General features: G+C 33.4%; 1 protein-coding gene across 3 annotated transcripts in view; it reads right to left on the bottom strand.

Moving 5' to 3' along the window:
* The window catches only part of Pcdh15 (protocadherin related 15), a 620,145-nt gene that overhangs the window by 74,948 nt on the left and 531,617 nt on the right, over positions 1-13,580 (bottom strand). For all 3 annotated transcript variants that reach the window (XM_070020439.1, XM_070020440.1, XM_070020438.1), the window contains 2 exons: positions 13,055-13,164; positions 9,138-9,278 (listed from right to left, as the gene is read on the bottom strand). In XM_070020439.1, coding sequence (XP_069876540.1) covers positions 9,138-9,278; positions 13,055-13,164 — 251 coding nt within the window. The remainder of the gene's footprint in view (positions 1-9,137; positions 9,279-13,054; positions 13,165-13,580) is intronic.

The raw sequence follows: 13,580 nt of genomic DNA, 5'->3' as shown, positions 1-13,580 counted from the left end.
TGAACTTAATATTTCTTCCTGATTCTTTGATATGGAATATAATGCTCTGAGAATCATGTGACAGAAACAAGATCTTGATATGCCACCCAAATAAAAGTGAAATATCAATTTAAAAATATTATTGTCTATATATGTGTATACATATGTATACATATATGTATACATGTACATATGCATACACATACATGCATACATATATAGATCACTATATAAACAGGAATATGTAAATACTTTATATATATTATATATAAAGGTATACATATATAATTTATATGTATTATATATATATGTGGGGGGCATATATAAAAAATATACATCAGCCAGGTGCTGGTGGCTCACGCCTGTAATCCTTGTTACTCAAGAAGTTGAGATCAGAGGATCACAGTTCAAAGCCAGGAAAGTCCCTGAGATTCTTATCTCCAATTCACCACCAGAAAACTGGAAGTGGCGCTGTGGCTCAAGTGGTATAGTGCTCACCTTGAGCTGAAGAGCTGAGGGACAGTGCCCAGGCCCAGAGTTCAAGCCCCACGACCAATCCCCGCCCCCCCCCAATATATATCAAGACAAAACTTATTTTATTGTATATCTCTATAGATATAAATATCTATCTATATATCTACATTTATCTTGGTGTGTCTCCTGATACAATTTAAAACAATATTCCCCCAAACAAGATATACATCTTTTTGCATAAACATTAAATATATACTTAATGATTCTTAAATAAAGATTAATTCTTCAATTTTTAGTGCTGTTTTCAGTTTTAAGGATTTAACCCAATTAGGCAAATACTTTACCACTGAGTCAAATTCCAGCTCTACACATTATCTCAGTAGTACATGTACGGATTAAGAATACTGGCATTGTCTGCATAAAAACAACTAGAAAAGACTCAAAAGCTTTAGCCAATCCTTGAAATGCATCCTAAGGTAGTAGCTGGATTTTTCATCACAGAGTCAACTGAACATGTTTCCAGTAATTCTTATTATCATTATATTTAACATTTTTTATCTTGGAATGAACTATCTTCTGGAATTTGCCCTAGTATTTAGGACTTGTCATTTTGTACTTTTAACTCACCAAAGAACTTTGTAAATTTCAACTCATTGAGAAGAATTTTAACATTGTGGTATTTTAATTATTCTAGTTGAAAATTACATACATTTCGTTACATTTGTAATGCAATCATAACAAGAGTAGGTGTATATCTTGTGTACATAGTAAATGTTAAAAAAAAAATGGTAAAGTTGTGGGGCTTGCTATATAGCTTAGTGTTAGAGTTAGTGTTCAGCATTTTTGAGATCCTGGGTCCTATAACAACCATAAAAACTAAAGCCAATAAGTTGAGTACAGCAAGAGATAGCATAAAAGCATTTATGTGACAGAGGAATTACATTATATAATTTAATAGGTAATAACATTGTGCAGTTGCAATCTCACTGTCAATACTGATATCCACATATTTAGTACTTTAGAATTCCTTTCAAATTTTGTTTCTCTGAGATCACCATTGAGAAACTTTTTTTTCATAATGGAGCATGGAGGAAAACCAAATTGATTAAGATCAATCCTAAAAAAAACCTTATTAATTAAAAAAAGATCAATACTAATTTTTGAGACAAAATCACAAACAGATGTGTTTGGTTTCCATATGTCAGAGACAATATTTCATAATGAAAACAAATAAAATCAGGTGACTTCTATATTGAGACTTATAGAACAGTTAGGAATTGATCGTGGAAGCAATGGAAGCAGGTATCTTATAACCAGTGTTGCAAACAACGCACCAGGAAAACACCAGAGCATAACACTGTGAAAGCAAAAATTAGTTATATCATTTAAGATTAAGGGATTGTTAAACTATATTATTTAAGATTAAGATTAAGGGATCTCAGTCAACATGGAAATTACAAAAGAAAATGGCTTACAAAATGTCCATCAATACTGAGAGGCCTACTGTAGTTGAAACAGAGAAATGTCTAAAGGTTTATTCTTGCTTACAGTCTTTCATTTTATTTTGGTGGGAGGAAGTGATAGAGACAATACTGGGAATTTAGATAAACTCATACTTAAGCATGCTATGGTTTGAGCCAATTCCATTTCTTCCATTCTGATGTGCTATTTTTCTTTATTATTTAAACATATGCTACTGTTTATTTTTGTCTAATTAATGGGAAGGGCTTCTTGTTGTTTGGTAGTTAGATTTTGATTATTAGTTTGCTTTTACAATAAAAATACAATAAGCTTACCTGCTTGTTATGGCTATTCAAAATAAAATTTTTCACTTAAAGAGGAAAAAATAACTAGTCATTAGAAATAAGTGGTAAAATAAATGAAAATAAGTTTAATAGATACACTGTATCTTTAGCAACTGATTTAAAAGACTAGTTCCACTTGTGCTACTAGATTCTTAAGGTCTTTGGGGGTACAGAAACAATAGAAATGACAACCTGTCAACCTGCAAGGAATAAAGGTGTGGCTTACTGGGACTTCTACTCCTGAGCAGAAGGGAGCCAATACTGAGCTAACACCTGGCTGCTATCCGAGTAAAGAGAGATGAAGTTGGTTAGTGATTTGTGGGTGTGGGAGAATGAGTAGTCCTCATCTTGGCTGAAGGACCTTAGGTCCTTAGGAGAGTAAAATAGAAGGAGAAGGACTTCTGGGGCTTAAGCTAAGTGAATACATCAGACAACTCCCAGGGGCAATCAAATTCATACATTCCAAGGATTAAAGTACCAAAGAGGAAGGCAGATGCTAAGTGTTTTCATCCTGTTCCAGTCACTCAGCAGACATCTGCTGGCCAAAGTAAAGCTCTTAAGTCTATATGAACTCTACTAATCATATTAATTAGAAAACAGTTCTCACTAAGGAAGAAAATTAAAGATCTTTAAATTGGGGCTCAGATCATGGGGTATAAGGAACAAGAATAGACTCTGAAATAACATTTACTTTCATTTTTGATCTTTATCTTTTGCAGTACTAAGAATCAAACCCAGAGCCTTGCTGGTGCTAGATAAGGCTTTACAGATGACTTATATCCACAGTCCATCATTTTTTGGACCAGAATTTTATTATGTAGCTCAGATTGATCTTAGATTTATGATCTCCTTTCCTCTCTCACACAAGTGTTGGGATTATAGGTACATGTCACAGGTACAACTAAAGCTTTAATTTTAGCTGCCCAGAGAAACAACATAAAGTGTTTTTTTCCCCTCATCTCACATGATTTCCTTTCATGTTATATTTGGATAAGTATAGAAGTATAGGTTGCAGTCTGTTCTTTAACTTTAAAAGGCTAGTGTAACATCAGTTCAATAGAATTTATTTTACAGTCAGTGGAAAAATACTTCCTCAATGTACTTGGTTTTAAAAACAGATTTATAATACTCTATAACCATTTTTAAATTGAATTCCTAAGAAAAGCTGGTTTGTACAGTTTAATTGCTTTCTTGGGAAAATTCTGTTTCTATGGGGCTCAAAATAATATTTTATTTCATTAAAGTGTAATAGCATCAGTTGTAAGTTTCTATAAGATGCCAAAAATGTTAGATACAAAAAATACAAGTGATTGTACTATTAATTTTTATAAACTGATATCTAATATTGAAAACAGCAAATTAGTAAGAGATGCTAGAATAGTTGCCATTTAATAATAGTGTAAAAATAAGTAATTGAGCATAACTTGGCATTGTAGAATTCAAAATATAGCATGAGACATGCTTCAATTCTATTATTCCAGAAACACAGAGAATTTTCTAGCAAGTCAATCAATATTGACTAAAGTCATTAGTATTATTTGTCACAGACCTTCTGTTTGAAACCAGAAAAGCCATGAAAATGAAATGTATTACAAGCTTGTACCCTAAAGCAAAGCCATAAAATGAAATCAATCGAATTTGAGTTGTTTTATCACCAGTTTAAGCTTTATCTTAATTGTTCTGTCATTTATTCCTGATTGAAAGTCTAGTTATTGAATCAAAGCAAATTGACATATTTATAAAAGGCTTTGGTTTTCTCTTCCACATTGAAAGATAATTATAATTTTACTATAGAGCAAAAATTGCCACTTCAGTTATGGAATTACATAAATCAATCTGAGCTATAAAGTTGCACATTATTGCTTTGTACTACACAAAAAGACCAAGTGAGGATTACTTTGTACCATAAATAGTGTCAAAAGTTTCTATAGAGTTTTCCCTGGTCACAAGCTCCTTGGGCCTTCCTAGGGACATATCGCAGGTTTTCTTTTTGCATATTCAGTAGACACAGTTGGCTAGCAAGATGAAACCTGAATAGGAGCAAAAGAACATTCATATCTATCTGTCCTCAGTGAAATGAAAATCCTCAATTGATCAGAAATAGTGGTCAGTCTGAGAGTCAAGAATGGAAATACAGAGACCTGTCACAATGATATTAAAAATGAAATGAAAGAAAAATAAAAACTGGAAGTCTAGAAGACTAGAAATTTTGCAAAAGAAGTAGAAATAAATGGAGGGAAAGGGATAGTCTAAAGTTTTCCATAGTTACCCCTAAAATATTAAATACCTGAGTGCTTAAGTACATTCCCATGATTGAAAGTGTACCCACTCCATTTTAACTAAAATTTATCTAAGTTACTGTCATGAGTGGGTAGAGCTGGTACTACACTAGTAAAGTCAGCTACCATGTAGAATGTACAAGTGGCATGTGGTGGTGAAGTGGAGCAAGAGGAACTCTCATACACTTGGTGAAAATATAAACTAGTATAACCATGGAGAGAATTAAGGTGTTTCCTTGACATCTTAACAATACCTTGTGATACAGATACTCTGCATTTGGTTGTATAGCCAAAAGAAAATATGAAATGTGTACCAAAGATATATTATTATTTGCATTCTTCCCTACAGAGAGTTATGATTTTACATTAAAATTGAGGTGGAAAGGCAGAGGAAGTGATTTCCAACATATTGTATATGTGATGAATCGAAGATGAAAAATAATTCAAGTAGAATTACCATTCCCTCTTTCTCTCACAGGAATATTTCATGCAAAGTTCTTTGTATTTTTCACTCACTTGACCATTCTTAAAGCTTTTACAGCAGCAAATCTGTTTTTAAGATCTTAACAAAAATTGGTAATTACTTAGTATCCTCCTGTCTACCATTTTAGATTCATTGAACCTTGGTGTTTATGTCACAACTTTTTATAAGTATTATGTGCATCATGTAGAGGATCTGTTTACTGTTCTTGGCTCTTTGGAGTCTTGCTTGCTTGCTTGCCAGTACATAGATAAATGTGGAGCCATCTGAAAGTTGTTTTCATTCAGTCTGGTAGTAGGGCACTTTTCAGTACTATGTTACACTTTGCACCTACACAAGTTGTCACACTTAAAATACACTTGCATTGCCACTAGTGTGTTTTCTCTTGTATGGATTCAAAGGGTCTTGGAACTACATTTCTGTGTATTGAAATTGTATTACAGAGTTTGTCGTATTACAGATATTAAATAAATGTCAACTGAATGAATTCTGTGGCCTACAAACCGTTTCTGGTCCTCAGATGGTGAGTTTGTTTTCTCAGATTAAAAAGACTACAGTGGTATTTTTTTAAAAAATTTATTTTGTTTTTAGCAGCAGGTGAATAAACTAGTAGATGAAATTAACTAAACTCTGTATTTTTAAGTCATTGAGAAAACAAAATTGGCTTCTGTGAATCTCAATGGTTTTTCATTTATCATTCAAAATGAGTAAACATTCATTTATTTATAGTATCACTATTGCCAAAGATTGTAGACAGTAATTTATTTTTATTTTTATTTTTGTCAGCCATGGGGCTTGAACTCTGGACGTGAGCGCTGTCCCTCAACTTGAGCTACAACGCCAGTTCCGGCTTTCTGGTGGTTTATTGCAGATAAGAGTTTCACGGAATTTCTTGCTCGAGCTGGCTTTGAACCATGATCCTCAGATCTCAGCCTCCTGAGTAGCTACGATTACAAGCGTGAGCCACTGGTGCCTGGCATAGGAAGTAATTTTTGTATTTATCCATAAATAAAGAGAAAAAATAAAAAAAATTCTTCTTGTCTTTTCATTTGAAATGGAGAACTTTCTCTTCATAGGAATATTTTGGCTAAGCAAAAGTAAAGAAAGGAAAAGAATGAATTTTTAGATCTAGGAAATGATTGTCAGCAGCTGATACCAGCAGGAAAAGAGAATTAGATAACGGTATCCTTAAAGGCAAGGAAGGGGAAAAGATAGTACCTATAATTTGTTTGCAAAAGAAAGCCAGGCCCCAGTAGCTCACCCCTATAATCCTAGTGACTCAGAAGCCTGAGCCCTGGAGGATTACAGTGCCATACCAGTATGAGAAAAAAAAAAAGTCTGAATACTCTTATCTCCAACTAACCAGCTAAAAGCTGGGCCAGAAAAATAGCTCAAATGTTAGCGCACCAACAGTGAGCAAGCATTGAGTTTATGAAATAAATACTACATTTTTCTATTTTAATTACTATTTACATTTAAATGCTAAATCTAATTATAATGCAGTACATTTGTAAAGTTCACCTGGAAAATGATTTTATGAGTACATTCTTGGAAATTAATAAAGCACATTTTTATGAATTAAACGTCCTTCATCTATTGCCTATATTCATATGATACATGTGAGAACTCAGGAAGATAGGGCACTAATTTAGAGGCAAAGCAGAACTTTAGTCAACTAATTAATTAACTTCAATTTACATAATGATGTAATTATTTCATTCTAATAGACTGAGAATTGATTATAGGCCATTAAATGTTATTAAAAAACAAAACTAAGTTGGGAATACATGGGCCTTTATTTCAAACTTTAAAAGAAGCAAAGGTCAGTCATGAAGGGTTAAAAACAATATTCAACATATCAGGCATTAAAAATCTGCCTGATGCATTTATGAGAGAATAATTCCAAAATATGTTAATTAATTGCACTTCATGCATATGCATACACAAAGAAGTGTAAGTGTGCTTAAGGTGAACTTTATTTCCTATTATTTATACTTAATTGGCAATACTATTATTTTTATTTCATTTTTATATGGAAACAGTGTGTCTATAGTCCTATAATTCACAGGTATTTCTTTTAAATGTTAAGTTCTTGAACCCAATATTTTGTAATTTTTTTTCTAAGCCTATTCACTTCTTTCAAATAAAGACAACTGTTAAATTTTAATTGGCTCTTCCATTTATATGTATTTGCATTGTTACACTATGTAATTTATAGCTAATCTAAGTATTACATGCTTTTCTCCAACTCAGTTTATAAGTTGAAGAAGCCTGTATGTTTTTAAAAATGATCAGTCCCTGTATTTAAAGGATTAGATAAAATAGAACGGGTTTACTATTTTGAAAGAGTGTAATTCTGACTAATGTGTTATCTCTAAGGATATTTTAATGTTTTTAATTTTGAAGACACACCTTGGTGTCTTTAGCATACTTCTGTTGTGCATTTACAAGCAACTATATTAATTCTGTAAATAATTATGACACTTGTCTAATGCTAAACTGAGGGAGGAAATTTTAAACACATCTTCTATCCCTGAGTCCCCTCTTTTCCTCTCTCACACTGCACGCTCTCTCATGTTAAGGTTTATGTTCTTTATTTTTAATTTATAATTTTTATGCTTTATTATAAAGGTGATGTACAGAGGGGTTACAGTTCCCTAAGTCAGATAATGCGTATGTTTCTTTTTGAATAATACCACTCCTTCCTTTGCTCTCTCCCAGTTTTTTCCCTCTTGTTCCTAACCATAAGTTATATAGTTCATTTTCACCACAGTGCCTAGTGAGTACCACTGCTGCATTTGTTCACCCTAAATACAAAATTTAATTGACAATTGTTCTTTTTGTTGTCCTCTCCCCCTTCCAAGGACAATTAGTGGTATGCCATATTAAGATCCCACTGTGTTGTGTGAGTGCTTAACCTGGTGTTCTCCCCATATGGTTTTCTAAAGTCTTCTAGATATTTTTATTAAGATATTTTATTAGCATACATTAGTCTTACAAGGGCTGTTTCATTGTGATATTTCCATATATAAAGAAAATGCGCTCTGATCAACTTACTTTTATTCTCTCCTTCATACCTCTTCGCCTTCTTATATTAAAATTAATTGCCCTCATTGTTCTATTTCCATACATTCACACAAAGTACTTTGACTATATTCACTCTTATGCTCTCCATTTATCTGTCCCCTTTCATTGGTACCCACCCCCAACATTCTTGTCATTCATTGTTTTAGTATATATTATTTGTGCCACAGACTTCTACCATAGATCTCCTGTGCAAATATGAAATTTTAATAATATTAATCCTTCAATTACTCCTACTTTGTTCATCTCTTCCAATCTCGTCTGGTTCAATTTCAAAATGTGTGTTGTAACTATCGTATAAGCCACTGTTACAGTATAAAAGAGAATTACCTCAATGGATGTAAAGAAAATCATTTGTCCCATTATTGGCAACAGCCCTTAAAATCTGTGTCATAATGTTCACACTTGACTTAATTTTTTTATATTTTCAAATAATACATCCATATTTAAGAAAGATTTATGCATCAAAATTTGAGGGCTTAATCACCAATTCTTCCATCATTGATTTTTCTAGTCTGAAGTGTGACTGAAACATTTCTTATCTTTAAAAAAATTGGGTATTAACTTTATTAACTTTATCTCCTGTATGTAGATTGATTATGCTGCTGTATTGAAATCATTAGTCAATAATGTCAAGATGATTTTTTCCTCTGCTCTTAGGGAATATACAAGTACAAGAAATCACACTATTTGGACAATGTTTTGTATCATACATCAATTACAGTGTTTCAGATGCTTCTCTAGGGCCTCACAATAAAACTAAGAATAAGGTTTTTCATTTCATTTACACAGATGATGACATTTTAACAATATTATATGCATAGTTTAGAAACGAGATATTATTGCCTTGACATTTGGGGCCTATGAAATCACTCCGAGCCTTGCTGTATATCAATTATTTAAATAACAATCATCTCCACCTACTAATAGTCTTCTTGGCCTCTCCATGGAGAACTTTGTGTATATATATGTTTCATTAGAAATTCAAAGAAACACCATACAGTTATTTTTGAACTCTGAAGTGCTCTAACTTACTCTTTGAAGGAACTCGGAGATTGGCAAGGACCACTTCCAGGGAATCAGCTTGGACACGAAGTACATAGCTTGTCTGTGTTTCATAATCCAGAGGAGCATTCACATAGATGACACCCGTTATGTTATTAATTCCAAATTTATCTAAAATTCAGAACACAATTCCTCATCATTTTCTTCACATACTGGGGAAAAATTCCTTTAAAAGCCTTATGGTTTAAAAGCCTTAAAAATACTTAGTTATCACAATTATATAAAAATATAGCAAGGCTTTAGAAACTATGTTCTTACCCTAAATGCTGTCTTGAAATTTTAGATTTTGTTAGGTGTTATTTTGGCATTATTCAGAATGTCAATCCTCCTATATTCATTCATTTTGAAAGCACTATGTAGTTTGTCGACCTAGATAGGTTCAGATGGTTTACTGATCATATTAATGTTTCTTTCTTTTTTTTTTTTTAAAAGGAAATCCAGTTGATTTTGTCAACCAAACATTAAATGATCCCAACGACCTATGTCCACCTAATCTTTGATAAGGGATCCAAAAATGTCAGCTAGAAGAAAGACAGCCTCTTCAACAAATAGTGCTGACTGAATTGGCTATAGACATGTAGAAAACTGAAGTTAGATCCTTATATATCCCTACACCAGAATCAGTTCCAAATAGACCAAAGATCTTGAGGTAAGAGCAGATACCCTGAAAAAAATTACAGGAAGGGAGAGGTGATACACTGGTTGAAACTTCCTAAATAAAGATCCAGAAACAACAAATTAAAGGTTGGATAAGTGGGATTGCATTAAATTTCAGAGCTTTTGTATGGCAAAGGGTATAGCTATCATGATAAATAGAAAGCCCACAGAATCTTTACTAGCTATGCATTAAACAAGGGCCTTATACCTAAAATATACTTAGAGCTAAAAAATATTAACAGCCCAAAATAAATCTTGAAAGAGACAACAATTTCATTAATAAGTGGGCAAAGAATTTAAGAGACTTCTCTTTAGAGGAAATAAGAATTGCCAGTAGACATATGAAGAAATGTTCAACATCACTGGCCATAAAAAACGCAAATGTAAACCACATTGAGATTCCACATCACCCAGTTAGAATGGCCATTATCAAGAAAACAAATAATAACAAATGTTGCCAAGATTGTGCCAAAAGGGAACACTATTACACTACTGGTAGGAATCTAAACTGATTCAATCACTCTGGAAAGCAATATGCAGATTGCTCAAAAGACTAAACATAGAGCTCCCTTATGACCCAGCAATCCCACTCCTGGGCATTTACCCAAATGATCACAAACAAGGCCATATTAAAGTTACCAGCACAACAATGTTCAATGTAGCATTATTTACTGTAGCTAAGCTATGGAATAAACTCAGATGCCCTTCAGTAGATGCATGGATCAAGGACATGTGGTATAATATATGCAAAATGAAATTCTATGCTTCCATCAGAAAGAATGACATCACAGCCTGACTCTGGTGGCTCATGCCTGTAATCCTAGCTATTCAGGAGGCTGAGATCTGAGGATCATGGTTCAAAGGCAGCATGGGCAGGAAAGTTCGTGAAACTCTTATCACCAATAAACTACCAGAAAACTGGAAGTGGTGCTGTAGTGGTAGAGAGCTAGCCTTGAGTTGAATTGCTGAAGGACAGTGCCCAGGCCCAGAGTGTGTAAACCCCACAAAAAAAAGAAAAGAAAAGAAAAAGAAAAAGAAAAGAAATCACCCCATAAAGAAATGGAAAAATTTGGAAAAATCATATTAAGTGAAGTGAGCCAGACATAGGATCCATGGTTTCCCTCATGGGTATTAGTGTGTGTCCAGGATAGTCCTAACAGGGGATCTCAATAGACCAATAGCTATGACTTTATAAACTGATGCTAATTGAAATGAACTCTAATATATGGAAATGAGGGATTTTTCTAATTGTTGTTTTGATTTCCTACTTTTTAGTGTACTGTTTTCTGTTATTTCCTATCGCTTTCTTTTATTTCTCCTTTGGTTTATCCCTATGGCCACTGTTTCTGATTCTGGTACCCTTTGTCTTGTATAGAAGTTTATCTGATTTGGGGAAAGGAAGGGAGAAAACAGAAACAGTGGGACAAAAGGTGAACCAATGCAACAATGATATGCACTAGACACTGGTGGAAATGAACTTTACAACTGGAGGGTCGATTTGGGAGGGAAGGAAGGAGGGAGAAAAAGAAGGAGGAGGTAACACTGTTTGCAAAGAAATGTACTAATTACTGTACTTATGTGACTGTAACCCCTCTTTATATCACCTTTACAATAAAAGAAAAGAAATTCTAATTTCACTAGACATTATTCTTTTAAGACTTGATAACACTTTACCAAGAAAATTAAAATTTAATATGTGAGTTATTTTAAAACATGTATTATTCTAAATATCTAAAAATATGTTGCCCCATTTTATAAATTATTGTATTTCAATGAAAATAAGTATATATTGGTCAGCTTCATAATATCCCACATTCCCATTCCCTAACCCCTTATCTCATTTTTCCTGTCTAGGATTTCTTACGTCCTATAAATTTTAGAGAAATTTATTTAACAATTTGATTTCCCATCTTCTCTTTCTAATTGCACTCTAATGTTTGGACCCAGGGAGCAGTACTTGCTAGATAAGGACTTAGGCCCTTAACCATTCCTCTAGCTCTTTTTGCTTTAGTTAATTACTCAGGTAAGGTATAATGCTCTTTTTTTCCCCAAGACTGGCCTTGGACCAAGATGCTTTCATGCTTGTCTCCTACATAGCTAATATTATAGCTGTGAATTGCCATAACCGTCCCTATCTATCTATCTCCTCCTACAGAAGTCTTCACTTACATGAGCACAAAAATCTATTTTGCTCATATTTTGTCTCTACAAGATGGAAGCATCATTAGTACATGAAAGATGCCCAATAAATATTTGTTGAATGAATTAATCAATGTATTGGATGTAAAATACTTGCTATGGTTAAAGTTGATGAGAAATTGAACTTCATTGCTATCTTAAAGGAAAAGAACAGTCAGTACCACACATGGAAATTATTGGAATAGACTGAAACATTATTGCCCTAGTCAGGTACAGGAAGCCCAAGGGGGAAAAATGAAGTTCGGTTAATTTATGAAAGAGACAGAGAAGCATAGAATAAAATAAGAAATCAGAAAAGCAAGATATTGAGCACTTGCTTTAGAAGCAGTAATTTTGAGTAATATTTGGTCATGGAAATATTTGAGAAAGGCTTTTATGATTTACTGGTAAACTTCAGAACAGGTTATTTGCTGATAACCTGCAATTTGTCAGACTACCTGGATATCAAAAGAAAAAACAACAACGATGAATGATAATAGATAATGATAGATAGAATGATAATAGATAATAGGTGGAAGAAAGAACTGAACTTTGGGCTTATTCCCAAAAGCTACAAAGTCACTAGCATTCTCATAATGTTTGGTCAGCAAAACACAACTGACCTGTTTATTTATGGTTACGACTAATGTGACTGGAAATTATTTGATAACAAATATGGGTATTGATGTGTATGTCACCCATTTGACACTGAAACATTCCTATATACCTAAATTTTCTTCAAAGTGAGGCTGGCATAAGCTAGATAGATAGAACAGCCCTCAGTGAGTCATCTGAAAGCACAGTGTAATTTTTTTTTTGAAAAATAAAATTAAAACATTATCAAAGATAAGAAGGTAGAGGCTATTTCAATTCAGTACTTCTTAGAGAAGATAACTTTAATGTAACTAGATTATTGATCGTTACTGGTTAAATTTATCAATATGACACAGCTCTATTAGACAAAACAGGATAAGCAATCATTTGTGCTACATTTATCCTTATTCTAAGATTATAGGCTTAACATGAAAACACAAAGCAAACTTTCTACTCACCTTCTTCATTCCCAGAGACAATGGAGTAGACGACACTCTGGTTGATAGCTGCAGCAGAAATCACACCCACAATTGTTCCTCTGGCTGCAAGTTCACTTACAGGCGGAGGTCTGCAGGTATAGAGATAATGATGTTCTTATTTTATGATACCATTTCAAAGCAACATTAGGGTCACAGAAAACCTGAGGAAAATAAAATACATGAGAATTTCCTACTCATTTTCTTCGTTCATAGAAACACAGAGCATCCTGTATTAGGATTATCTTTCAGCTCAGTAGCACATTTGTGACAATTGAAGCCTCTCCAATAGACACATCCCACACAGTCCCTTAAAACTGTGCTTGATATTAGGCTTTACTTGTGGTGGAATACATTCTGTGTGTTTGGATAAATGCATTAGGACACATTCTCACTATGAAAGTATCACACAAATGTTTGTACTGCCCTAAAAATTCTCTGAGCTCCAAATATTCCCTACCTCCCCACACCTAAACCCTGCCAACCACTGATTCCTCATTTTTTACTC

The sequence above is a fragment of the Dipodomys merriami genome, unplaced genomic scaffold (assembly GCF_024711535.1).
Source record: "Dipodomys merriami isolate MVZ:Mamm:240054 unplaced genomic scaffold, mDipMer1.0.p SCAF_14, whole genome shotgun sequence".
NCBI classification, from domain to species: domain Eukaryota; kingdom Metazoa; phylum Chordata; class Mammalia; order Rodentia; family Heteromyidae; genus Dipodomys; species Dipodomys merriami.
This window is presented reverse-complemented; position numbering and strand designations above follow the sequence as displayed.